The sequence below is a fragment of the Trichoderma breve genome, assembly GCF_028502605.1.
Source record: "Trichoderma breve strain T069 chromosome 7 map unlocalized scaffold00007, whole genome shotgun sequence".
Lineage (NCBI taxonomy): Eukaryota > Fungi > Ascomycota > Sordariomycetes > Hypocreales > Hypocreaceae > Trichoderma > Trichoderma breve.
In genome coordinates, this window is record NW_026611593.1 from 736662 (window position 1) to 762896 (window position 26235).

General features: G+C 49.2%; 13 protein-coding genes across 13 annotated transcripts; 6 read left to right on the forward strand and 7 right to left on the reverse strand.

Annotated features, from left to right (window-relative positions):
- Positions 1 to 55: 55 nt before the first annotated feature.
- Positions 56 to 1933, reverse strand: T069G_10420 (fungal specific transcription factor domain-containing protein; the record flags this gene model as incomplete). The annotated part of the gene is made up of 6 exons (XM_056177630.1): positions 56 to 108; positions 161 to 474; positions 525 to 766; positions 820 to 916; positions 972 to 1733; positions 1818 to 1933. The coding sequence occupies 6 exons, from the start codon at positions 1931 to 1933 to the stop codon at positions 56 to 58; spliced, it is 1584 nt and encodes a 527-aa protein (XP_056023920.1).
- Positions 1934 to 2428: 495 nt separating this feature from the next.
- T069G_10421 (isocitrate/isopropylmalate dehydrogenase domain-containing protein) lies at positions 2429 to 3544 on the reverse strand (the record flags this gene model as incomplete). Its single annotated transcript, XM_056177631.1, has 2 exons — positions 2429 to 3433; positions 3485 to 3544. 2 exons carry the CDS (start codon positions 3542 to 3544, stop codon positions 2429 to 2431), a joined length of 1065 nt encoding a protein of 354 aa, XP_056023921.1.
- A 657-nt stretch (positions 3545 to 4201) lies between these two features.
- On the reverse strand, positions 4202 to 5101 carry T069G_10422 (alpha/beta hydrolase fold domain-containing protein; the record flags this gene model as incomplete). Its single annotated transcript, XM_056177632.1, has 1 exon — positions 4202 to 5101. The coding sequence occupies one exon, from the start codon at positions 5099 to 5101 to the stop codon at positions 4202 to 4204; it is 900 nt and encodes a 299-aa protein (XP_056023922.1).
- Positions 5102 to 6742: 1641 nt separating this feature from the next.
- Positions 6743 to 7922, forward strand: T069G_10423 (NAD dependent epimerase/dehydratase family domain-containing protein; the record flags this gene model as incomplete). The annotated part of the gene is made up of 3 exons (XM_056177633.1): positions 6743 to 6763; positions 6831 to 7251; positions 7342 to 7922. The coding sequence occupies 3 exons, from the start codon at positions 6743 to 6745 to the stop codon at positions 7920 to 7922; spliced, it is 1023 nt and encodes a 340-aa protein (XP_056023923.1).
- Positions 7923 to 8348: 426 nt separating this feature from the next.
- Positions 8349 to 9115, forward strand: T069G_10424 (uncharacterized protein; the record flags this gene model as incomplete). Its single annotated transcript, XM_056177634.1, has 2 exons — positions 8349 to 8637; positions 8727 to 9115. 2 exons carry the CDS (start codon positions 8349 to 8351, stop codon positions 9113 to 9115), a joined length of 678 nt encoding a protein of 225 aa, XP_056023924.1.
- A 276-nt stretch (positions 9116 to 9391) lies between these two features.
- Positions 9392 to 10300, reverse strand: T069G_10425 (alpha/beta hydrolase fold domain-containing protein; the record flags this gene model as incomplete). Its single annotated transcript, XM_056177635.1, has 1 exon — positions 9392 to 10300. One exon carries the CDS (start codon positions 10298 to 10300, stop codon positions 9392 to 9394), a length of 909 nt encoding a protein of 302 aa, XP_056023925.1.
- A 2113-nt stretch (positions 10301 to 12413) lies between these two features.
- Positions 12414 to 12722, forward strand: T069G_10426 (enoyl-(Acyl carrier protein) reductase domain-containing protein; the record flags this gene model as incomplete). The annotated part of the gene is made up of 1 exon (XM_056177636.1): positions 12414 to 12722. One exon carries the CDS (start codon positions 12414 to 12416, stop codon positions 12720 to 12722), a length of 309 nt encoding a protein of 102 aa, XP_056023926.1.
- Positions 12723 to 14734: 2012 nt separating this feature from the next.
- On the forward strand, positions 14735 to 15181 carry T069G_10427 (uncharacterized protein; the record flags this gene model as incomplete). Its single annotated transcript, XM_056177637.1, has 1 exon — positions 14735 to 15181. The coding sequence occupies one exon, from the start codon at positions 14735 to 14737 to the stop codon at positions 15179 to 15181; it is 447 nt and encodes a 148-aa protein (XP_056023927.1).
- A 397-nt stretch (positions 15182 to 15578) lies between these two features.
- On the reverse strand, positions 15579 to 17841 carry T069G_10428 (DIE2/ALG10 family domain-containing protein; the record flags this gene model as incomplete). Its single annotated transcript, XM_056177638.1, has 5 exons — positions 15579 to 16463; positions 16518 to 16765; positions 16820 to 17412; positions 17477 to 17565; positions 17620 to 17841. 5 exons carry the CDS (start codon positions 17839 to 17841, stop codon positions 15579 to 15581), a joined length of 2037 nt encoding a protein of 678 aa, XP_056023928.1.
- Positions 17842 to 18320: 479 nt separating this feature from the next.
- On the reverse strand, positions 18321 to 19236 carry T069G_10429 (ubiquinol-cytochrome-c reductase complex subunit (QCR10) domain-containing protein; the record flags this gene model as incomplete). The annotated part of the gene is made up of 6 exons (XM_056177639.1): positions 18321 to 18329; positions 18382 to 18438; positions 18502 to 18595; positions 18865 to 18918; positions 19063 to 19106; positions 19225 to 19236. 6 exons carry the CDS (start codon positions 19234 to 19236, stop codon positions 18321 to 18323), a joined length of 270 nt encoding a protein of 89 aa, XP_056023929.1.
- A 355-nt stretch (positions 19237 to 19591) lies between these two features.
- On the forward strand, positions 19592 to 20639 carry T069G_10430 (vitamin-D-receptor interacting mediator subunit 4 domain-containing protein; the record flags this gene model as incomplete). The annotated part of the gene is made up of 2 exons (XM_056177640.1): positions 19592 to 19739; positions 19810 to 20639. 2 exons carry the CDS (start codon positions 19592 to 19594, stop codon positions 20637 to 20639), a joined length of 978 nt encoding a protein of 325 aa, XP_056023930.1.
- A 539-nt stretch (positions 20640 to 21178) lies between these two features.
- T069G_10431 (endomembrane protein 70 domain-containing protein) lies at positions 21179 to 23160 on the reverse strand (the record flags this gene model as incomplete). Its single annotated transcript, XM_056177641.1, has 2 exons — positions 21179 to 21246; positions 21306 to 23160. The coding sequence occupies 2 exons, from the start codon at positions 23158 to 23160 to the stop codon at positions 21179 to 21181; spliced, it is 1923 nt and encodes a 640-aa protein (XP_056023931.1).
- A 1079-nt stretch (positions 23161 to 24239) lies between these two features.
- T069G_10432 (exonuclease V - a 5' deoxyribonuclease domain-containing protein) lies at positions 24240 to 25938 on the forward strand (the record flags this gene model as incomplete). Its single annotated transcript, XM_056177642.1, has 2 exons — positions 24240 to 24582; positions 24641 to 25938. The coding sequence occupies 2 exons, from the start codon at positions 24240 to 24242 to the stop codon at positions 25936 to 25938; spliced, it is 1641 nt and encodes a 546-aa protein (XP_056023932.1).
- Positions 25939 to 26235: the final 297 nt, after the last annotated feature.

Sequence of the window (26235 nt, forward strand, 5' to 3'; positions counted from 1 at the left end):
TGTGGTTCATAGTCGATGCCTTTTTGGCAGAGGATTGGAATCGTGGCACTTGCATCTACTCCATTGCTTGCATGATTTCGTGCCGTGATAATAACGAAAGATACGACTCTGTACAGCAAATTAGAACATGCTCAAATGAAAAATCTGTGGCAATACGTACGACCGATCTGCCATCGGCGTCCAAGAATCTCCATCCCATGCTTGATAACGTGCAACTTATCAGCAATAGTATCGCTAGGAGTAGATTTTGAAGCGCGCAAATAGATCAGTGCCACCTTGTACAGCATATGCAAGAGGAATGGGGATGCAAAGTCGTGAATTTTCTTAAAGGGCTGCTGCGCGATGTACATGGACATCTGCAAAGCCGTTTGAGAAATCAGATTGCTTTCGGTAGATAGCTGGTCAAGAGATATGCCAGAGGTGTCTGTGTTGCCCTTATTTTTTGACTGAGAACAATCCAGCAGAAGTATTCCACTGGTAGCCGTTAGTGGGAAAGATGAATTGATCCATTCAAATACACATACCAATAACACACAGCTGTTTGAGCGCAAAACTCCAGTTGCCTCAAGTGTGCTTCCAGCTTTGAAACGCTGACCAGAGAAAAGATGGTGCGCCTCAGCTGTGCCGTCTCGCTCTCACTAAATCCTTCGGCAACGTGTCGAAGAACCTGACCGATTAAATGAGCAGCTTGTGCGAAACGGGCGAATCGGCCTAGATCAAGTGCGGTGGCTGAGCCGAGTGTATATGCATCTTCAGGTCGGCAAGTCTAGAGATATCACATTAGATTGGATTCGTGGCACATTGTATATTATTACTCACTCCATTATTAAACGGGGCATCGTCAACCGGGAGGATATTCTCCAAGATGGGGTCAGGCGTTACCAGGTGCCGACTTGGGTCCGACAGGTTTAGAAATCTGACACTACAGTTAGTATAAATATGTCATGAGGAAAAGATAAAGGGAGCAGTACCTGTCTAACACAAGAATTGCCCACCACACTCGACGACGCTCCTCCAATTCGTTCCTCGAGACTCCGTTCAAATCTCGGCACAGAATTGACTTGTCAATCCCCAAGGCGGTAGCATAACGAGCACACTCAGAAATAGACAAGAATGCCGATGGATAAATGCCATGTCCCATCTCATAAATGGCTATGAGAACCGAGGCCTGAATCACCTGGAGAGACAAAGCCCCCGAATGCTCAATTCGAAACTGCAAATACTTTGTGATTTGGTAAAGCGGCGTTCTCGGCCCCGAAACTTGCTCACAGGACAATTTCATGGCGAGGATGAGAAAGAAGAGCTCGGCGCGCTTATGGGTCAACCAGCTAACCAGGTTGGCCAGGAACTGAGTTTTTGATACGATTGGCATCCATTCTTGAACAGAGGAAAAGAATTGATCAGATATCGCCTTGATGTTTGCAACGTCGCCGACCAAGTCTGATACATCTTTCGTAATTAGGTAGTCGATATCTGGTTCCGGTACCTTGAGCTGAGCACTGGTAAAAGCTTCCGGGTCAAGGAAGCGCTCAGTGAGAAAGTTGGCCCCAGCAGAATGAGAGGGCACAAGATGGAAGTTGTCATAGTCCGGGCTTGCTTGCGAGGTCTCGGCTGTGGCTGAAGCTTGATCTGTAAGTAAGCCGGAAGTGGGAGAGACGACAGCATTGGTGGTGGATGGTGACTTTCGCTCTCGCTTTTTACGACGGTAGGGATAGTCGCACACAATCCGCTTCCTATAAGGGTGTCGCCGATTAGTAAAGGGGCACTCGAAGAGCGCTTGTACCTCGAATATGTAATCAGATGAGTAGAGCTCTCACTGGAGACAGCCTTTGCACTGAGGAATGGCCCGGTCGCATCGCCGCTTGGAGTCCCGGCATGCCAAACAGGCGAACGGCGCCGGCGTCGTTGCAAGAGCCTCATAACGCCGCTCCATGGTGAAATAGGGACACACTATGCGTACTCAGTGCACAATGACAGCGGTCGGGCGTTTGCAGTACAAGTTTGCTAGTTGATCTGCGGCATATTGCGGACAGATGCAGGGAGATATCACCGCTCAAGTGCGGGTGGCCCGGTATGGGTGAAAAGCTTCTAAGGTTGCTGACAAATGGTTGACTAGAGCTGGAAATACCGAGGTCGATGAATATTGCGTGGAGACAGTGAGATGTGGCTGCGATCTAAATCTGATGAGATCCAAGATGCTGGTATTTGCATGGTTCTGCATGGCCTCGGCCTAGGCTAGAGTCTGAGTTGTATATTTGATACATGTAGCCATTTATACCAATTCACGTAATATAGCAATGGATTGTTAATATGCGCGCGTGTGAACTATTTACCTGTACCTGTATTTCTAATCCTAAAAGAGAGCTCTCTATACACTAGACCTTGTATGTAGGACACACTCATATCGAACATTGAGTCCCAACAATGTTCAAGGTTTCCACTTGCCGTTCTTTATCGCTGTCTGCCAAATCTCATCCTTAATGGCGTCTCCAAACTTTTTTGTTGTCCCCTTGCCACCCATATCAGGCGTAACAACCTCTGCATCAGCGCGAGCCATGACGGCCTCGATTGCTTTAAGCAATGCGTCTGCCGCCTCGCGATGCTCAAAGTGGTGCAGTAACATCTGACCAGCCCAAATCATGCCCACTGGGTTCGCAATGCCCTTTCCAGCAATGTCCGGAGCGCTTCCATGTACTGGTTCGAAGAGGCTTGGGAACTTGCCATCGGGGTTGATGTTAGCTGACGGAGCGATGCCAATGGTGCCAGTGCATGCAGGGCCGAGATCTGACAGAATATCGCCAAACAGGTTGCTGCCGACTACGACGTCGAATTTCTTGGGCCGTTGGACAAAATGAGCTGTCAGGATGTCGATGTGGTATTTTTCGACGGTGACGTCTGGATATTTGGTAGACATCTCCTGAACCCTGGAGTCCCAGTAAGGCATGGTGATGCTAATACCATTACTCTTCGTTGCGCTGGTCAACAGCTTGCGCGGTCGGCTCAGCGCAAGATCAAAGGCATATTTGAGTACGCGATCCACTCCCGTCCTTGACATGATCGTTTCTTGAATCACAATCTCACGGTCCGTCCCCTCATACATTTTCCCTCCAATGCTGCTGTACTCTCCCTCGGTGTTCTCCCGCACAATCCAAAAGTCAATATCGCCCGGCTTGCGGCCAGCCAATGGACTCGGGACACCAGGCATTAGGCGACAAGGGCGGAGGTTGATATACTGATCAAATTCGCGGCGAAACTTAATCAAGCTACCCCATAGGGATACATCGTCCGGAACGAGATCTGGCATACCCACGGCTCCAAAGTAGATGGCGTCAAACGGAAGAAGCTTCTCCTTCCAGTCGGGGGGCAGCATTGCGCCATGTTCCTTGTAATAGTCACAGCTCGCAAAGTCGAAATGTTCAAACTCTAGCTTGATCTTGTAGATTGAAGCAATGCTTTCCAAACACGTGACGCCAAATTCCATCACCTCTTTTCCGATGCCATCGCCAGGGATGACGGCGATTTTGAGAGACTGGCGGGGTGCCATCTTTGCTTCTGCTTCTGGGGGTGGTGCAGGTGGAGGACGACGCGGTAGCAGCTTAGCCAAAGACTTCATCAAACAAGAATAGAAGTAGAGAAAATTATGGGAGAATGAATGATGATAAAGCGATGGATATGAAAGGTAGAAGAAATGAGAGAAATAGAAACAGATTGCATCACGCAGCAACTGATCAGCATATGTGCCACGCTTGTTCTTTCTTCCGCAGTTTGATTCGCATACAGAAGTAGCCGACGAGTTACAGCGCGGGGTATTTTGTTGCCAGTTGAGGTGCATGTCTCGGAAGAGTTTAAATAGAACCCGAACAACAATCTTCCGCGTATTAAATCTCGTTGGATCGCCTTTATCGTAAATTTTTACCGAATTCTTCAATGGAAATTACGGCATAAACTATCGCCCAGCATTTGATTGACTATAGCAAGCTGGATACTTGAGGCGGATGCTTGAAAGCTCAAGCCCCAGATTCCTATTCGGGTAATCATCTGCCGCTGTGACAGACTGGGGCAGTTCCGCAAACTCATTCTCATTTCAACATTCGCCTATGGATTAAAAGCTTGGTGCAAACGATGAAGTGTTATTCAAAAAAGACACCAGTTTAACTTGATACAAGTTTTTTTTTTTTTAAAAAAAAAAAAAAATGGCTGCTTAATGCAGAAAGTCTAGGATGTTGGATACAACTTCATCCGGCACGTCCTCCGGGATGTAATGCCCCGAATCAACGTCATGACCATCGACATAGGCATTGCTAGCAGCTTTCCATTCCTGCACGGCATCAAAACACTTTCCAATGACACCATGCCTAGCCCATATGACCCTCAATGGATTTTGAATCAATTTCCCTTGCTTTGCATCTTCCTGCGCTGCATCCAAGTCGAGCGTAGCGCTTGCTCGATAATCCTGACACATAGAATGTATCGTCGCGGGGTCCTCGAGATTCGAAACATAGGCTGCCAGACTCTCTTTCTCAAAGATTTCAAGCCCTCTCTTCTGTCGGCCTCCCATGAATAATTCCGCAAACCGCTTGGCGTTTGTAGAAATGAGTGTCTCGGGCAGTGGCTCTCTCTGGATCAGAAAGAACCAATGCCAGTAAGACTTGGCAAAGTTGGGATCCTTGACCGAGTACATCGCGAGGGTAGGACATATATCCAGGAATATGGCCTTGCGCACGCGATCAGGATGGTTGACACATAATTTGTGAGCAACTCTTGCACCGCGGTCGTGAGCGCAAATGAAGAATGGCTCTGTGATTCCAAGCTCGTCCATCACTTTTACGGCATCAAGAGCCATGAGACTTTTCGCGTATTGCGACACATCCGCCGGTTTGGACGAATTTCCGTATCCGCGCAAGTCAATCATGACAATATTGTACTTGTCTTTGATCTGTGCTGCCACGCGGTGCCAGATGCGGTGCGTCTGCGGGAAGCCGTGGAGGAGTAACAGCGGCGGCCGTTTCGATGACGATGCATCGCCACTCTTGATGCCGAAGATTGAGACATGCGGCTCATCCTGTGTTGTGATGGTGAAGGGATCGAAGCCTTCCAACATGGTGAACAAATTCAATTGTATTCTTGGAGATTGAAAACTAATTACGAAAACAATAGAATTTGACGTCAACGTTGGAAGCTTAAAAAGCTGAGGCGGTCATTCATAGTTGGCTTACATACGGAGTACTGACCTAACCATTCGGTAATAAGTACTGAGGTATTCGTCGTTTGGCTGCATCTTTGAGCTTCGGCAAAAATATTAGGCGCCTTACATGATTTAGCCGTCGATGTGTTTTTTTTTCATATGTGAACCATTCGCATCGCGGGTTTGCGAATAGGTAAAACTTGTGTTTATTGACTTGACTGTGAGTAAGGGAGAAATTTTTTCCGTTTAATCTCATAATTGTCTCATACAAGCTGTCAATGGGATGGCGGTTGACCAAGCCCACCGGTGGCTCTGTTCCATCCTTGAGTGAGTCGACTTTCATAAGGAAACAACTCGAGTAACTCTTCCTATTTCCACAAGTGTGCATCATCGTCTCATAAGGAAGCTACTTACAATCAACAAGTCCATATATCCTGTTCTACCTTAATAAAAAGGGTTGCCCGGATACAATACCAATGCATCACGACTGATAGGCGTACGAAATGACACTGAAGATTGTCATGCCGCATGATAAATCAAGGCGCCATTCCAAGAGTCAGCGACAAGAGATAGTACGTACACATAATGCATCAAATAATTACAAAAGCATGATTGACTCAAAGCTGACTATATGTGATGCACTCATGCGTATTATACAAGCAACTGTCATCAAAGTTCGTCATCGGCATTATTCACCAGAGGATGAAAAGAGTCCTACCAGACTTTACGCGCCCGACACCTATTTCCTGATGAAGACATTTCACCCTTCAGCTAACAATATCGAATATCCCGAACAGACGAGCTGAGGATATTGATTCCTCACGACCAACGAATCCCGGTGGCTCCATTATCCTAATAAGGCAATCAACACCAAGACGCTAGCATCAGCCATGTCCATTCGAAGCAACCCAAAGCCGTTCCAAGACAATCCACCCAGATTATTAATCTCAGTAAATCGCACCGAACTCGAATACTAATCGGGCCCATGGGCACTAAGAACCTTAGAAGCTCGCCCATGAAACTCTGGCGGACAGTTCGGCATTTTCATTGCCTTTTTCCCGCTAATCCCCGTCGCAGCGCATTATGTAGGATCAAGCACCCACTTGACCTTTCATAATCCACGTCTCTATGGCGCAACTGAGCGTATTCCGAGGTTCGGTTACGATCTTCGATTTGAGAGACTAATGTCACGGCGCGAACCGCTGGCCCAGCCTGACAAATCAGCCCTTCCCCTTGTCTTGCAAAGCATGAGACTATCAGGCTGGCTGGATGGAGGAATGAATCCCATGGACAAAGTGGGCAACCGCCCGGACCAACAACGGCGGTACGCATAATTAGTGCGGTGTTTCCGGTCTTCAGGATCAATCCTTTGGCTGGGTTTTTGTATAAATACTTTAGGTAGCATCGAGATCTTTTCAGCTTTTAATTCAAGACAGTAGGATATCGGGCTTTGCTTCATATCCAAGTTCATTTCGTGAGATTTATATAACCCATCACAATATCCAGTCCAACGAACACATTCACCAACTCAACCAGGTCATATTAACCCCAACCACCATGGCTGGCGAACTCGTTCTTGTTAGTTATCACTGTTGCTTTGCTCCATTCATTCATATGCACATATCTAACGGCTAACAACTTAAAGATCACCGGAGCCACTGGCATGATCGGCTTCCGAACCTTGGTCTTCCTTCTCGAAGCAGGTTACAAGGTCCGCGCCGCTGTGCGAAACCAAGCCGGCTTTGACAAAATTTCACAACTCAAGCCCGTTGCTCCATATGCCTCACAGTTGACCAGCGTCATCGTACCAGACATTACCGTTGATGGAGCTTATGATGAAGCCGTCAAGGGCGTTGAGTATGTCGTGCATGTTGCTTCTCCTCTAGCAAGCAACGCTCCTCCGGGAATCGACTATGACAGCTACATGATCCAGCCTGCTATTCGAGGCACTGTCGGCATTCTTGAATCAGCAGCCAAGACCACAGGAGTCAAGAAGGTTGTTATCACTGGATCTATTCTCTCTTTGGTGAATGCAAAGACCTTGGGCTCGGGTGATTACATTAATGGTAAGTTTATATACCATATTCCCCTTTGATCGCAGAGGAAACGCCTACACTTGCCGTATCAATAAATTACATCATAATAACATGATACAGAGGAATCACGAACCACAACTGCTTCTGGCCCGTTCTCAAGCCATATCGAGGCCTACGCCGTTTCCAAAGCTACCGCATTTAACAAGACCAAAGAGTGGGTTGCAGAGAAAAAGCCTTCATTTTCTGTCAACCACGTCTTCCCCGTCTTCGTCCTAGGACGTGATGACACCGTCACAACCGCCGAGCAAATCGTCAAGGGCACCAACAACATGCTCATGGGTCCGCTTTTCGGTTCAACACGACCTCCTATCCCCGGTGGCTCTGTCCACCTTGATGATGTTGCCCGACTTCACGTCCTTGCTCTGGATCCCAAGGTAGAAAACGGCCAAGACTTTTTGGCCGCGTCTCAGCCTCTTGAGTCGTTTGAATGGAGCGATGCGGCTCGCATTATTAAGAAGCACTTCCCTAAGGCGGCTGCCGATGGAATCTTCCAGTTGGATCATGTTGAGAAGGTGGTGACGCTCCAGACAAAGGTGGACAGCACAAAAGCAGAGAAGCTTTTCGGATTCAAGTTCAAGAACTTTGAGGAGCAGGTTCAGTCTGTCGTGGGTCACTACCTGGAGTTGAAGGGCAACAACTAGAAGATGGTCATGACAGATGATATATGTAGAGTTTACTTATAGATTACAACATACATATGCTATCATTCAAAATACAAAATAAAGTTGAAAAATATCTCCGAATTACATTATGCCCCAACGCACATGGACTATCCCTACAAATTACAGCTTTAAGTCCGCGCAGCTCGCCTGCCCCATCTAACACGTCCCAACATGGAAGTTAGAATAATAATATGACAGGTTTCAATTCACACATAGCTAAGCACAATGCGTCTCGTTAGTTGCTTTAGTTTCGAAACAAATCTGAGGTCAGACGCCTAGTAAATGGACCCTTATGCCGATCCCGCCTTGCCCGCCCACGATTACTACACATTACAATTGGAAAGGGGTTGTTAACTCGCTCTCGATCTTTCTTTTCCAATTCACCGCCCACCACACAAAGCAATCATGGCAATCCGACTCATGACAATTGACGATGTCCCAAAGGTCATGGACTACGTGGTCGAATTGACCTGGCAAGACGGCTTTCATAAGTACTTCTTCCCTGGCAAGTGGGAGCATCCATTCGCTTTCAGGAGATGGTGGACTCAATACGTGCGCAACTTGGTACTCAAGCCCGGCGTCTACGTCTACGTGCTTGAAGAAGACTCCAAGATATTAGGATGGGTGACACTGGTTCCCGGAGACAATCCCCCGCCGACAGGAGTGGACCTAAGCAAAAGTTCGCCTCGCGAGAGTGAGTCCAAATTGCTTTCCTTTTAATCTATCAATTCAATGCAATCATTATTGTTCAAATGAGGACCACTAACACACGACTGCGAAAAGAGCGTCTCCGGAGATTCTACCGCCACCACGATAGCATCTTAGAGAAGCTCCGCCCCAACCGCGCAGTGCGAAATGAGCGGGTGGATTATTTCCGACAGGTCGCCATGCCGGAAGTCCGCAAGACGGTGATGAGTGGTGAAAATAGCCATCACTGGATGATTGTCGAGTTCCTCGTTGATCCATCACTGCCGCGATTACAGAGGGAAGATGTTTGGAAGAAGCTGATTGATGTTGGTCGTAAGCAGTGCCAAGCGGATGGAGTGCAGTTTTGGGCTGGTGTTGAGAGGTCGTTGGTGGAAAGGTTCGAGACGCATGGATTTGAGAACAAGATGTGGATGGAGGTTGGGACGGTGGATTTTGCGGCGATGAAATTGGATATCAGTCAATAGAATGGCCGATGCTTTCTCTCAGTACGAACGAGAAGTGTTATCAAAAATCATATCATCAAAATCACCAATCATGGCTTTTCCTTGTCCTTCTGAAGTTCAACAGAGCTGCATTCTGTTCGTCTGCCAATATCCATGCAACTAAAGATCATTCTACATGTTGGTATATCCAAATCATTACCAAATCCTCTGATGCAAAATAAAAAAGTGCAAATTCCCAAACCCGCTTCTTTGATCGTCCACTTACCTTGGTCGCCAACCTCACAACAATCTCAATCATCAACTCTTGCCGTACTCTAGCCAGCGCACCAGCTTGTCCACGGCTTCTCTCGCCTCTGGCAGAAATTGTACCAACGGCCAGACATGCATCATGCCCTCTCCCTCGACATACTCAATCTCTCGTCCCTGCTCCCTTACTTTGGCCACAAATTTCCTAATATCCGGCGTCAACATCTCCGTTGATCCGGCAAATATCATCGTCGGCGGCAGCTGGCTGACATCTCCATAAAGAGGGCTCACTCGCGCATCATCCGGCGACACATCCGGGCAAAGATACCGCACCGCCTCTTCGAAACCCGGAATATCCAGCCACGGATCTGTCTGGGCGACTTGCCGTACCTCTTGGTTTTGAAAGGTAAACTCCACGCAGGGAGACATGAATGCGAGCCGCGATGCCGCTGGCCGGCCTTCTTTGAGCGCCTCCTGGGTGAGCGAGATGCCCATGCTGCCGCCCGTCGAATCTCCCACCACGAAGAACGGCGTCTTGTCTTGCGACGGCAAAGCAAGATCATCATAGACCGGCCTTACCGCATCGAAAATCTCCATCAGGGTATGCTCTGGCGCCAGCGGGAATATCGCTACCGTCACAACAGCTCGCAGCCGCTCCGCCAGCGCCGCAACCATCTGCCAATGTGCGACATCAATCTCAAACAGAAAACAGCCGCCATGCAGGTAAAGAATCCGGGCCTGGTTCGGCATCTCGGACTTGGGCGCTACATCATACAGAGTACGGCCTCCGAGATGGCGCTCCTCGATTGTGAACTGTGTTTCCAGATGCGCTGGAGGCCGAGTGCTCTTGGTCTGGCGATCGGTTTCGATGCGCTGGCGAAGGGCCTTGACGGTTTGAAGAGAGCCCTTGAACCTCCACCATACCATCCACGAAGCGACATATGCCTGCCAGCTGGCCATTTTTGAGATGTTTTTTGAAGTCTAGATGCTTTGTTTGTTTGGAAATACTTGATATTGATGTTGGATGAGTGAATAAGCTGAGGACATGTGATTCCCGTCGCTTTTATACCTGTACTTTGCCCAATTAGTGATATTACACATCAATGGAATCAAATGCTATGCCCAACCGTGTCTCTGCTGCTCCGCTAGTATCGAATAATCATTGCGTTGGCGGCTTACCGCTAATTTTCGGATTACTGTGCGCCTTGCTTCTCCTCGGTTATTGACATTTTAACGCTTTGTTTGTCTGTTTGTTTCTGCTCTTTACAGACGCATCATCACAACACAGTGGATATGCTCCAGAGATGAAGCTGCAAGATGCATGTCATTGCGGTTAGAGTGGAGCGTTTAATGTCGGCCTGCGTCAAGTGAGGGGCCAGCTGAGCATGTGCGTGTAACGTGGGAATGCACATGATACAGTAAAAGACATCCAGTATTCAGAGGGGCGGCGAGCAAGCATATGGGAGAGGGGCCAGTACTAGGTATTGCATACTGCTGAGGATGTATGCATGTGAGTGATATTTCAGACACTTGACGGATTGATTGTAAGTCGTAGAGAGCAGTATTTGAAGTACCCGTCCGAGTCTATGATGGTCAAGATCTACCCTGAACCATTTCAAACGAAACAGCATAACAACTCTGCGGTGAGCTGTAGAATAAAATAAGACTCGGATTGCATCTATTTCTCTTATTTGTTCCAGCAAATTTTCTGATTCGGGGGAACTGGATGTATATGTACTCAGCGAATAATTCTTGGCTTTTCGTCAATCTCTCCGTCCATGTGGCACGCGACCAGTACTAAGACCAAAGCCAAGCTGCATGCAGCTACAAATATACATCGATCGAACAGGTATGTACAAAGGAGTCCTCGTCGGGCATGTCATATCAAAATATGCTTCAGTCAATTTAATTCAATGGCGAGGCTCTCGTGTATACTTAATCTATCAGGGCCTCTAGTGATCAGAGTACATCTGTAGATTGGAACTCTATGTCTCTGCGGATCTCGGCCTCGGAGCCACTTCTGTCGGGCCAGTGAACGGTCTATTCCACAATTACAACCGTCTACCGGCCTATAATGAGAAAGTTACACTCGGAAAAAAAAAGATTATTAAAACAAGACAAAATAAGAGATATAACAGAAAAAAGGAAAAGGAAAACTCCGTACGATTAACCGCCTTCGCGCATTCCATCTTCCGTCGTTTGCGCGAAGAGCGAGCCAGTGACGCCATCATCGGATTTATCACTTCCCACTTAGTGTCTCTATACCCGATGCCCACGCCCGGGAGACGCAGCGGGGCCAGCCAAAGGCTGAATTTTGCTGCCATGGATTTATATTTCCATTGGCATCAAAAATCCGTAGCTTCGGGGCAGCATCGGACGGTTGCGATTTTTCGGACGGCGACGATGGAACGATGGAGGCGAGTCGCGCAGATGTTCGGGTCTCAATTGCATTTGTCAGGAGATGAAGATGTAAATATATAATGGGCGGTTTCGTTCGTGATGTTGTCGAGTTTGTCTCATCATCAGCATCTCTATCACTTACAACTTCAATAGTATCAACAAACACCAACAATAAGCACTTCATACCACTTTTGCAAGCCACAGTTTAAACGTTCAACTAGATTAAAAAAAGGACTGAATCATGTCTCTTCAAGACAAAGTTGTTCTCATCACCGGCGCCTCCAACGGCATTGGCAAGGCCACTGCCGAACGCCTCTACAAAGAAGGCGCCCGGATTGTCATCAACTACCTCAGCGACACCGCCTCAGCAAACGCCATGGTCGAGTCCTTCGGCCCAGACCGCGCCATTGCCGTCCAGGCTAACGCGGGCAACATCGACGACCTGAGCCGCCTGGTTGACGCTGCCGTGGCCAAATTCGGCCGCATCGACACAATCGTGGCCAGCGCCGGCATCATGCCAATGCGTGACGTTGAGGACACTACGGAGGATGACTTTGCAAAGTGCTTCGACCTCAACGTCAAGGGCCCTTACTTTTTGGTCCAGAAGGCGCTCCCCCACATGCCGCCCGGATCTCGCATCATCTTCATCTCTACGGGCATCTGCCACTTTTCAATGGCGCCGGCCAAGTACCTCCTCTACGCTGCCACAAAGGGCGCCATCGAGCAGATGACTCGTGTCATGGCCAAGGGATTGGCTTCCAAGGGCATCATCGTCAACGCCGTGGCTCCTGGACCGACGGGTACTGAGCTCTTCTACAAGGGCAAGCCTGAGACTCTGGTCAATGCCATCAAGAGCTGGAGTCCCTTCAACCGACTGGGCGAGGCTGAGGAGATTGCCAACACGATCAAGTTCCTGGCCAGCGGCGACAGCTCATGGGTTGTGGGCCAGACGGTGCTGGTGAATGGCGGCGCGATGCTGTAATGAATGGCTGGTTGGCTGCATTGTGAGCGTTTCTGAGCATGGGTTGGATTACAAAATTGTCATAGAATCGCACATGATGGCGATGATTCATGATGGATAGAAAGTAGACAGATATTGTTAGCGCCAGAATTGTTTCATTGAATTGTATCGATAATGCCGTTTGCTCGGGTTCCTCTTTCACGTGCTTGTTGAAGAATATGCTGCTTCTTCTTCCATCTCCGCGCTTGACTCTCTTTGGTCAAATCGCCAAGCAACAGCTGATGCGTGTAATACGGGGTACGTACCTTCCGAGGCAAACCGATGCGCTAAAACGTTTTCGATTGAACGGGCATCCCCGTTAAATGCATCCTGGTTCGGGTTAGTGCGCTCTAGGTGCCTGGTAGAAGCGCATGAAGAAGCATCCCTTGAATCAATCTATAGCACATGGATTTGAAGCAAAAGATGATGAGTCTAGAAAACTTGCAGTAGTACCTTGAAGAACTTCGGCTGAGATCCATGCCTACTGTGTGTTCCGTTACAAACACTCACTGTTCGGTTCTCTTCCCCTTAACCCGAGGCTGTGAACAAGCTTTCTCTCCTTTTCCTATTCCGAAGAGCACATGACTCCCTTGTATTTCGCTTCCACTCACAGATCCCTTGTCATGATACAAGACGCAAGAAAACAACTCGGAAGAAGCCCCATCTGCACTGCGTATGATCACTTGATGAGTGGTTTCCGGGCACCTTGAATGCAAAATGCAACCACAGTTCGTGGGATGAATGCGGAGACGATGCATTTTTGACAAAGACTATTCCTCAATCAATCCGGCCAACGGCACAACAACACAAGCGCAGTGGGCTGACACGAGTTATTACCCCAGACTTGGGGATGCTGCTAGATGAAGAAGACGGGGAAGAAAACACGCCGTTGCCTACAGACGGTGCAGGAAACTCACGCCACTTCTTAGTCAAGGGCTGTCAAGTTGCGCGCTGAGCGGACGCCCCGTTTGTGAGAAGGCGGTCCGATCTGATTATTCGAGTCTATTGTTAGGTGTTGGACGTCTTCTATTTCCCTTGCTGAAAACTACCTAGTAACCCTCGTTTCCCCGCAGACATCAGCTCATAAATATCCATGGATGCATCCTCTTGTGAATCTTGCGTCCCGCCTCCATCTAGATAACGAACCCCGAGTGACACTGTAGCAGTTCATCTGGGCTGTCATTGAGTCCAAATCCACGGACCAAAAACAAAAGCCCGATGGATTTGCGCCAAGGCCCTTGTACCAGTACATGCACAGTGTGACTTGCAGGTGGTCCGTGACGCTTGCCCCAGGCCAGCCCAGGCCATCCAGGTGCTGTATTTCCACATTTCCAGCCTATCGCAGCCCCGCCATTAGCACTCCCCCGTACTGGGTACTGGCCCGACTGCCCGAGTTTTGCCGACTCTTCGACGTCAGAACCTCTCGGACCGTAAAACTTGCCTTGCTTTAATCCATCTTCGGACCAACGGCCCTTGCGCTCGGCTCAGCTTCATCTTCATTAACCAACTGCGTCTCTCCTGAGTGAATCTTGTCCTTGTTCTTCTCATCATCGCGAGATTTGCCCTCCGTCTGCTCTCCCTCTGTCGCGACTTCACTGCGTCATCCCTTGGGCTCTCCCTCTCGATCGCCCGGAAACACGACACTCGACTTCAATCTCACTCTTGCGCTTCCGGCTCCGCAAAAAAACACCGCCAGGCCTCACCGCATCACGGCCCAGCCGCGACGAACGTCCCTCATTCGATAGACTGTGAGCAGCTGCAGGCATTTTCGCATAAATCTGCACGCCTGGGACGCTCCCATAGGCGGACTCTCGGGACCTCTCCCTCGCAAAACCCTACGCAAACGCACGCACCCGCGCACAGGCAGCTGATAATCCCAAATCTACGCATAATAATCTTCAACAACCTGCATCTAACGAAGCGAAAACAAACTCACATACATGAGTGTAACACCACCAAACGTCCCTCGCATCGAAGACAAGCAAAGCAATACGATGCCCTCACAACGTCCCTTCTTCCTCTCCTCCTTCTTCAACTCCTTCCGCCAGCAAGCGCCCTCCCTTACCCAGCAGGCCAGCAAACACACCTCTCAAGCTGCTGCATCTGCATCTGCCGTCGCCTCCACAACAGCCGCAGCAGCAGCAGCAGCTTCTTCGACCACCTCCACCGCTCGCGCAATCTCCACAAACGCTGCTACGACATCATCCACCAACGTCGCCATCCACACGCCGCGCGGATCTCCCGGCGGCGCCATCCCCATTCCCGGCGGGCGCAGGAGAGGCAGCGATAGTAGTAGTGAAGGCTTTCGCGATGCCCTTGGCGCCGACAAGTGGTATATCGGCGGCAGGACGGCGGCTGGAGAGGAGAAGTTCTTTAAGCTTGGCGTGATTCGCCGAGTAAGGAGTAATGATGGCCTGAGTCTCGATCGCCTAAGCTTATAGGTGGCTACCACATCAACTTAATGACTCGAGACTTGGACAAGAATGACTGGTTTTTTCTTTCTTCTTCTCACCTCTTCCTGCTTGGCCATCAGCAACGAGAAAAAACGTATATACATGATTAGAGCGACTTTTTGGAATTTGGGCAACAAGGCTGCAAAACATCAAAACAACGCCGACGGGAAGGCATTCATTTGGGACTTTTGGGTTTGGGATTTGAGACATGGGCGCGGCGTTTTGGCAACCGGGTTGGGAATCTTTTGACGAACGAAATTTTGCATCTCTATTCTATTCTATCTAGCATAAGAAGAATGAGGCTGCTCAAGGACCTCTTAACAATACAATACTCTATCTTAACGACAGTGTCTCTCTTAATTGATACAATTTTTTTTATTTTGGTTCACCACATGAATCGCTGTAGTCTTCCTTCGTCAAGGATCGTTCCATCCTCAGCCTTCCAAATGTACGGCTTGGTGAGGAAAATGTATCCGGTGACGAGATTGATGACAATGAACCAAACCGTCTCGAAAATAAGTCTCGCATCGTAAAAGCGACAAAAAGTCACAAACTTGCCCCATGTTGTCGTTGGAGTGACACCATCGAACAAACTATTCGCCGCTGTTTGGTGATCGTGCAACCGCCAAGCGGGGACGAGGAGCCTCCAGATGACCCAGGGAATAATAAAGTAGCGGGGCTCGACAAGCGGTGCTGTGATAAGCGACAGGGCAGTGGCTATTAGAAAGATGAGTCCTGTGGATGTTGATACAGGCTCTGTTGAGAATAGGAGAGGGTCCTGAAGAAATCGCTGTTGCAGTTCTTTCTGTGTCTGTGCGTGCACGTCTTGAGATTCCCCCTTGGTGGTTTTATGGGTGGTTTCTGCATTCATAAATGGGTCGCAGCTAAAAGGTGAGGGGCGGGATGAATGATAGTACGCCGAGCAATCGTCTTTATAAGAACCGGAGATCCAGTTCGTGCAGCCAGATAGAGTGCCCCAGACGAACCAGCGGCTGAGTGTGTAAGGCAGAATGAGAAAGTAGCGGATCCAAGGTGCGCGGCGGATAGTGTATCTGAAGACGTAAAACATGTAGTGGCGGTTGTCGGCGAGAGTGAATGGATGAATGATGGTGTTGAAGCGGACAATGAGGGTGGACAAGATGAATGTTGCGATTATGTATAGTGACCAGAGCAGACGACTATTGAAAATAGCACTGAAGAATTTCAGCGGGAGTGATGGTGCGGGCTGAGAGGTCGAGTTCGAAGAGGTGTCTGATGTTTCTGTGGTCGGCTTCACAGACGCAGAGCCTGATCTGAAGATGAAGACACTTCGCAAGGCATCTACCCCCAACACTACATATGGCACGAAGAGAGGGAGTGAGAAGAAGCCGAAAAAAGCCCAGATGTAGAGCATCTGTGGGAGATGGATGGTAGCGATGTGGTTAGACTTGTCACCGAGGACAACGCCGCCGTTCCATACGACGAATCCCGCAAAGGCAGCCAAGACGGTGACATAGGGCCATATTTGTCTTGCGACTCGGATGGGGTTGCAGAGAGCTGCTATTATGAGACTCACGGCGGTGAATAGCATGTCTGGTTCAGCGAATTAGCAACCAAGTATACAATATGGAATGATTTTCGTCTTACCTTCGGGATATGCCATGTGGAGTGGCAAGTCATGCACATGTCCAACTGACCACCTCTTGATGGAGAATAGCAACTGCTCCGATAACGTCGTTATAGATGGCTGAAGGACAGACTTTGGTCGCAAGCTCTTGACGGAATGTACAGCTTCTAGGCCTCCCATGAAGACAACTACCCAGAAAACATTTGTCTGCCTCATGGTGAGAGTCCATATTCCAAGGACAATGGTGACGATGTCGCTTAGGAACGAGCTGTGATCCCGCCCAACTCGGTGCAAATGATTCAAGAACGCCACTAGGACAACAGCAGTGGAAATGACGTCCGTGTAGTAAAGGCCCGAAAAGAAGAAGAGTAGAGGGAACAATGCGATGTTAAAGGCTGTGTGCATGGCATATTGAGATACAGCCTTGATGCTGACGGATGAATGCGCTTGATGCAGACGTGCTTCGATTTCTTTCCGACATAACAAGGCGATGTAACTCAGGATGATGACGCCGATTGCATTGGTGGCTCTTAATGTCTTGGGATCACATGCGTAAGAGGCGATGAGGCCGCTGCTTTTTGCTGCTTGTGGGATCAAGATTGATAACCAGTACCTATAAGTAACCGGCCAAGTTAGAGGCTACACCTTGACTCACGATTGAGAGTTTAGTGACTTACAGCCCTGGAGGAGTCGTGATTTTATCGTCCCATTCTAAGAATTTCCCTTCACAATATTTTTGAGCCTGAGGAATATGAAATACTTCATCCTATTTGTGCATCATTAGCATACTGACACAAATGTGTTGTTCGTTTGCACTCACAAGATACGGCTCAGGAACGATTTCAGACACCACACCCAGCCAAAGAAACGTTGCTGCCGCAAGGGAAACGGTGAATAAACTGCCCAACCCCACAGAACCACTGCTATTGCCTCTAAAAAGAAGAATATGAAGAACAAAAGCAATTGGGACAGCGCCGGCGGCCCATGTTGCGAATTGGAATTTTGCTGCAGCAGCGAGGGCATCAGGGGCGTTTGATGCCATGCTGGCAAATGAGCGTCTTGAACCAACTAAATAAATTTAGAAATAACGTGCAGAAGTGCGCATCTGCATGATAAAACAGTGGGAATTATAACGAGTGTGTCATTTTATTGTATGCAATTTCATAAGCTGAGGCATGCCGTGTTGTTGAAGGGGAGAGAGGTCGAAATGAGATGAGCTGTCAAGATGAATGAGAAGTGGACAGTATGGATAGTACGAAGAGCACTGTAATTGACCCAGCTTAGAGACGAAGTGCAACTCGAACATGCTGATTATCTGGATTGTCAATACATCTCAGTCGATTTTATGGAAAATAAACATTTATAGTATACATGAGATTATCTACCTCATTTCACAAAGCAAAGCACGATTACAAAAGCAGGCAGATATGGTTTAGGAAAAGTCTATTGTGTATCTCTTATACAAAGGCAAGCTGCGCAAAGCCTTGTTACAATTTTACAAACACCATCCAGCAAGTGCATTTAGAAGGGCTACCACAAGTTAGTATCCAAAGTTTGACAGAATTCATCAAGGGGAGCTTACGTTGTCGGCAGGGTGAACCTCCTGCTTCTCCCAGAAGCCGCCAACGAAGGGGATTTTCTAGGCCATTGTGAGTATATATCTTCTTCCTGCTAGGAGCAACTGCTAGGAGCAAGCACTTACTACGAGGATGTCAGAACGGACACGGGGCAGGCTGGAGGCGAAGAGCATCAGAGCAACGCCGAGACCACCGCCGATGGTGGCAGCTCGGAAGCCACTATCGACTTGTTAGCAAATTGGAAGACTCTATATATACGCGCGAAAGAGCTGAATTCCGGATGCAACGTCGAACAGACGGGCAGTCTCGAGAATTTTGCGATATTCCGTAGCAAGTTTATCGATGTGATGGGATTTGAGGGCATCTCTCCATCACACCTCTTCATCACACCACTACCCCTCCAGTCGCATGCAAGGTTCGACACCTCCTTGTAGCTTTCCCCAGACTTCCCCAAGTAGAAGAAAGAAAGAAATGAGAGAGACACTTACTATCGGGTGGCAGTCTGGATGGAGATGCCGCGGTAGTTGGGCTGGAAAGCGTACCTTTTGCGAAATGTCAGCTCATACACCCATACAAAAACTGCAACAACCGGAAAGCTTTTCTCAGGAGCCTCCCCTCCCCTCCAGCCGTGCACTCCCTCAAATCGCAAAACCCTCCACCATCAAGACGATATAGTTCGAACGTACTTGGGGCCGTAGGCGCTCTTGAATTCCGCAGCGCGGAAGGGAGTCTATTTCGCAATCAAAAAGTTAGCTCTTGCTTTTTAACCCGCCGCATTTCTTTCAACGTCCGCTTCTTCCCTAGCTGAGGAGCAAACTTCCACCCAGTGGAACAGTCTGAGGACGTACCTGAGAAACCATCTTGACTTGTTCTGGCAGCGGGAACCGCGTGTATCGATCAATTGCTCGTCAATTCGTCGTCAAAAAGTGCCGTCACTCTAAAAGTTGCGCGAGTTTGTTCGATTGCCGGCGATTCTCGGCCAGGATTTTGGCCTGAGGCTCTGACTAAGCGCATCTCGAATTTGTTTTGGACCAATCGTATGATCGAACCCGGAAAGAGGCCCCACACCAGCTTTTGTTACCATCCAAGTAAACGTGCCTCGTTTCCCGATTTCAATCAGCCTCGTCGCTTTAGTCTTTCAACCTTTGTTTACTTTTGCGATTCCGCCTTTGCAGCCGAAAGGAATTGAGCTGAAGAGCTGGGAGGTGTGCAACCATGGACACGTACATTGACGGCCGGTTTGAGCGCCTTGAAAAAGCTCTTGCGACTCTGATTGATTCGGTCACGAAATACCACCCTTCGGCTATTCAGGCAGAGGAGCTCAAGGCTGCAGACAATGAGCTCTGCAAGGGGCTCGAGCAAGGTATGCGGCAAGACGCATTCAATATCTATCCTACAGTACATAAGAATAAATCGCTAATGCAGCTCTTTAGTTGAAATACACCAGAACAACCACCTCAAGATCCTGCAGCTTCGCCAGCTATCCGCGTCTCTCGACGCCCAGATCCGCGAGACGCTCACCTGCCTCGCAACGACGCGTAAAGACATTGTCAACACCCAAGCCACCATCTACCCTACCGAACCAAACTTCCCAATCGTCTACGAAGAGCTCCTCGGCCATGCCCGCCGCATTAGCAAGACGTCTATGCCGCCCGCCGCTATTCTGAATGCCATGGCCGCTACTCAAGAGAGCCAAACTCCGCTTCCAGATTCTCAGGCTCAATCTGCCATGACACCCTCTGCACAAACGCCAAATCCTATGCAGAGCCCTGCTCCCACGAACGGCACCATCGAGCAGTCCGTCCAGCAAGCACAGGCTGCCTTACACACCACTCTCCCCGACCAGATGACTCAGTTTCTCAACCCTCTATCCGGACAACTCTTCTTCCCCTGGCCATTGGAAGATAAGATCCGCTCTGGTGCGCTCGCATCCAACCAGATTCTTCTGGAGCAAGGCATCGACCCCAGAGGCTACGACCCTGTGGCAGAAGAAGACCGGAAACGCAAGGAAGAGGAGGAGCGCAAAGAGAAGGAAGAAAAAGAGAAGCAAGAGCGTGTGGAGCGAGAGAAGGAGGCAGAGCGCCAACGCCAGGAGAGGCAGCGACAGATCGAAAAGCAGCAGGCCGAATGGCGAAGAGCAAGCATGGCTGTTGGCGCCTCAGGGGAGGCGGCTGTTGCCGCTCCTCCGAGCGCAAAGGCGGAAAAGAAGCAGTTCCAGTTTACTAACCTGGATGATTTGGATGATGACGACGATGAGGACTAGTTGTCTCATGCAAAATGAGCATTTGATAATAGCAACAGCGGATTATTTGGAACATTGGACTCAGTCCGGCGAAGCATTTAACAAGACCTCTAATAGACATATTTCGTTTACAACATTACACAAGGCCAATCCTAGTCGTACCAGCTAATTCAGTATTAAGTTTGAAATGGCTATATTCAGGTAATCAAATTGATCTTGAAATAAGTTGAAAAAGTCTTCAATTAACATGTCTATCCCGCATTGCTCTTTTCCGCCCAGCCCAATCTCATCCTCTCCATATTTGCTTGTACCCACCAACAAAAAAAAAAAAAAAAAGAAAAATCGTTGCCTTTAAATGTGCAAAACTAGAAGAGTCGCTGTTTTTTTCTTGCCCTCCCCCTTTCTCGTCACAGTGATACCGCCGTACACACCATGGTCGTACATGTACTTTACAAGTTTGCTAGATATATTCGAAGTTGCCCCCTTTTTCTCAGCAGCGATGGTGTCAAACTGAAACACCTCGCCGCCACGCATTGTAACCACACTCCTTTTTGCTTTATTTAGTCAATCTTGATGGAAGAGTAAATCTTTCTTACGAACCACCAGGAGGCGAAGTAGCCGATGGTGCCTGGTTTCAAAGTTAGACATTGTATCCACGAGAACAGGGAAGATGGGTTGACAACTTACCGGAAAGGATAAAGAAGAGGAAGGAAATCAGGGCGCTGTAGCCAATGTACAGGACTGTTCCCGCAAGGCCGCCAAGCTTGACCTTGGTGACCAGGTAGAGCAGGCAGTTGAGGAAGACGTAGCCACCGCTCATGCCTGCAGCCAGGAAAGATCTCCACTGCCAGTTGTAGTTCTCGGCGCACAGGAGGAAGTATGTCATCAGGATGGTAACCGCGCCGCAAACGGCAATCATAAGGCCGTAGCAGAGGAACAGAAAACCAAACATGTAGTAGATGCGGCTGAACCAGATGGAGCTCATGATAAAGTAAAGCTCGACGAAAATAGCGCCAAAGGGCAATAGGCCAACAATGAGCATGCTGGGGATGGGCTGGAGGTAGGTGGTGACCGGGGGGATCTGACGAGGGATCTGGTTGGTGCGGACGGGGTTTTCGATTTGAACAGCCTTGAAGCCGAGCCAAGAGCCCGCAAACGAGAGGGGAATGGAGATGACGAACCAGATGCCGACAATGACCAGCATGGTGGTAAAGGGCACGGCGCCGGAAGACTCTTTGGCCCAGAGGAAAAGATCCAGAAGGAAAAAGGCACTGAATACAATACCGGGGACCAGCAGAGGAGTCAAGACAATGTTGAGCTTCCACTGCTCACCCTGCATGGCCTTGTACGTCCTAGCCGAGGTGTATCCTCCAACAATGCCGAGAACAGTGTAGAGAATGATCATGATGGTGCCCAAAGAACCACGGTTGGAAGGTGATAAGAAGCCCAGTAAAGCGAAAACGATGGTAAATCCAGTCATGACAAAGAGTTGAGCTCCGTTGCCCAAAAGGATGGAAAGCAGGAGTGGGCGCGATGGGGTTCGGAAAACGTCGCCGTGGACCAGCTTCCAGCCAGAATCTTCCTGGACACCATCTTCTAGCATCGAGGTACCGCTCAGGTCGTCCAAGTTGATCTGGTCAAGGCGATTGTAGCGCGCAATGTCCTTCTTCAGAGTTCGGATCAGAATGGACATGACGGTGAGAACAAGAATGACGACGATGATGGCGGTGTCGACGAGCCAGAACCAGTGGATCTTGGGGTCAAAGACGTGCAGATACTTGTCCCAACGGGTAGCCCAGGCAGTAGGCGACTTTACCCAGTAGACGCTGTAGCTGAACTTGACTTCCTGGGGACCGGAGCCCTTGGCAAAGACGAGGTTCGGGTGGTTGTCGCCACAGTCGGCCTCCCCTTCGTACTTTTTAGAGGAGGGCTGAACAACGACACCAACAACTCGGAGCTGATTCTCGTTCCCGCTGACCTCGTGGTACTCGACCCAAATCTCGTAGTGGTTGTTAAAGAGAATGTTGCCCGATTCATCGTCTTGTCCCAGCAAGAACCCAGGGCTGTAGAATGTCGTGCCCGTCAGCTGGTCCTGAATCTGCTGGCCAGCAGGAAGACCGTCGACAAGCCAATTCAGGCTGTAACCCTGCTCAATCCTCGTCGACACGAAATCCACCGACTTCTCCTGGTATTTTACAGAGCAGAGCGACTTGCAAGTTTCGTTCTTGCCCATCTCGAGGTGGAAGGCGGACGTCATTATCCTGTCGCCAAACAAGATGCTGCCCAGACTCTCCTTCACATGCTTTGGCCCGCCCTCTGGCTTGCAGAATTGAAAGGCCGGATGGTAGTAATCGTACGAGACGATCGAGTGTAATCGAGCATCTTGCGGCGCCGCTACGGGCTTGATGCTGTTGACGTATAGCGGGACAGTTTGGTTGAGCTCGTATGTGGAAGGGGCAACTCCGGGGAGGTAGAAGGCCGACGCCAGCGGCGCGAGCAGAGTCGCTAGAAGCGCCGTGGGCGCACTATTTCGGAGATACATTGCTTGAGGGTTGTGTTATGGTTGTATCATGCCACGCAGGTTGTCGAGGTCGAAGGTGGTGAGGTGTTCGTTTCGCAGCGCAATCGTTAGATTACGGCCTCGGTGCTCAGACTAATTCGGGGGGTTAACGGTTGGAGTGACGCAGCCAGGCGTGCTCCAGGGGTTCTAGTTCGGCCGCAATTGACGTCAAACTGCGATAAAGAGGTGGAGCTTGTTCGGATAAAGCAGCAATCGACGATCCAGCAATGCCGCAGTTCTGGAGCTGCAGATTGTCGAGTCCGAGTTTGAAGTCGGGAGGCGCAGCTTCAGGAGCTTGTAGATACTGTATTCGCGTCCGGAGTTGCTGCAGCCAGCTGTTCAATGTCCACCCACCCACTGTAGCATTCTGCTTAGTCAGATGCGGCTCACTGTGAATTCCGCTTCCGCTTCTATATCTGGTTGTGCCCACTTGCCGTCTTGGGGCGGGTATAGCCCGAGCTACGCCAAAAAGTGCCAGTGACAGCTGCAAACTAATGAGCTTGGGGATGCATATACGAAGTTGCATCGTATTAATTGCTGCTAGGCTGATGAACACGAGGTATTATTTATTATTCCGCGAATTGAAGATACAGAAGCAAAGATAGTGAAGCCAGATGCTGGTTGCTGACGATAAGGGACTTGAACTGATTTGCTCTTCAGGCAGTGTAGGTAATTAGCAGCGGTGGTGTCCACTTACATGAATTGAGTCGGCCAGCGTTTTAACCATCCTCTTACCATAACTGTTAAGCTTAACAGGGAATGAATGTTGCGGTCAATGATTCTATAGCCATTACGCAATTCAACGTAATAGCGACTAAATTCGATCAATCCTTGGACATTTCCTAGGCAGAAGTCGGCCATCTTCCCAACTTGTTCAGCACACAAGAGAGATGCCTAGCTCACGTGACTGCGTGTTAACTGCGTGTTTCTATCACGCATCTCTTAGACTAACCCGCCTACCTGCTAGGTTCAATAGGCACGTCGATTCACCCCGCCATCGCATTCACGCATGGCGAAAACACAACTTACACCATGATTAATTTGTTGCTACTACGATAATCATGGCCGTGCAAACCAGCGACGATGAGTTTGGCTACGACTTTGAAACCGACGACGAGGAGCTTCTCATCCAACTTGCTTCGACTCACTCGCCGCCGCTCAAGTCCACAGATGATGTAAATCGAGCTGTCGTCCCAGCTTCAGGCACTGCCAAGAAGGCAGCTTCAAGCTTCGAGGCTTTGGGGGAGGTCACATCGTCTCAGAAATATGTCTACCGCAACTATGCGTCACCATCAGATGGATTTGCCATAAAGGAAGAGATATCCGCATCGACATCAATGACAGACGAGAAGCAGAGCATATCATTTCCTCCCTCAGAAAGTGCAGTCGTCGCATATCCTGATCGTGAGTACACACCAGATTCGCCAATATCAGTTTGACAAGAAACTAAACCTAGATATAGTAACCACTGCTCTACAAGCAATTCCCATCCAGTCACCGCCGCTTACAGAAATTAGCGACGATGATGAGCTTGAATTCCAGGATGACCGATCCCCATTACAGAGGTTTCGCTCATTTCCAAAGAGGCCGCTAACAGTAAGCGACCTGACGGCTGGAGCATGGTGCGAGCTTCAGTACTGGTATACACTTACACGCCTACCTGGTGGACGGAAGACTCGAACACCAGCAATGCAAAAAGGCTCCAAAGTGCATAAGAAGCTTGAAGATGAGGTTCATACCACGGTCAAGGTCGAGATTCTAAACAAGGAAGACGGATTTGGTCTGAGACTATGGAACCTAGTCCAAGGACTAAGAACTTTGCGAGATACGGGTTTGACAAGGGAGCTGGAGGTCTGGGGCATAGTGGACGGCAATCTGGTCAACGGCGTCATTGATGATCTGAGCTACGACAACCCCAACCCAGAATTTGAAGAAGAGCTCTCCAGCCAAGGATCCCAACCCAGTCAAAGCCAGTCAATGATATCAGACTACTTTGGAGGTCTCAAACCCAGCAAACCAAACGGCAACAACCGCCAGGTTTTCCTTGCAGACGTCAAAACACGGGGTACTACGAAACCTGTATCGTCAGCAACCGCTCGGCCTGCAAAGATTCAATTGCTGCTATATCATCGCTTTCTATCCAACATGGCTGCTGGCGAGCTGGACTTCCTCAAAGTGTTTAGGCGATACGGGTTAGATGCAGATGAGCGCTTCTCAGACACATTCATGTCGCAAATCGGAGAGCTCCACGACGAAATCTTCTTCGACACCCCGACTAGTTCGGCGGAAGAATACGAGCAGTTCAAAAGGAATGTAGCTAAAGGAAAAGCTTCCGTGGACGGCAACCCCACTGGTATCCCCGAATCGTCCCCCGGCGTGCCTGACGTGCTCAAATACGGATCCCTCCGCGAGCTCGTCACCCTCGTCGAGGACGAGATTCGGCTCACTTTCCCGCGCGGCGCCGATTCTATTGGCTCTATACTTCGTGTGCAGTACGTTTTTCGGGATGACGGCCGAGAACTTGCGAAGATTGATTTCCCCGTTTCGGCGCAGACTTTGGACACCTATCTCGCGGGGGATATGGGCTGGTGGCGCGGCGAAAGGAAACCTAAGGGCGTGACGATTGAGGAGGCGTTCAAGTGTACGTCGTGCGAGTTCGCGCCAAGCTGCAAATGGAGGCGCAACATGGATGACGAGCGAGTAAAGAGTGCCCAGGAAAGAGTCAACAAGGGGAAGAAGGTAATCGAGACACGATTTTAATGTTTGCACGGGAGTTTTGTTCTTTGTCGGGGCATATCTGATTTCGTTATGATTCACGATGCAGCAGCGGAGCGTTTCATGGAGTGGTCTTTTGTCGTTTACCATATATTATATCATCTCACATGCTAGCATACACATTTCTAAGACATGGATATTCACTCTTCTTCAACACAATGCAATTTATTACCTCCACCACCTTCTCTCTACCTTTCAAACAAGAACAAAGAATTATAATGCTCTACTACTTACTACCTCTCACTTTCGCCTCATGAATATTAAGACATCTCAACCATACAT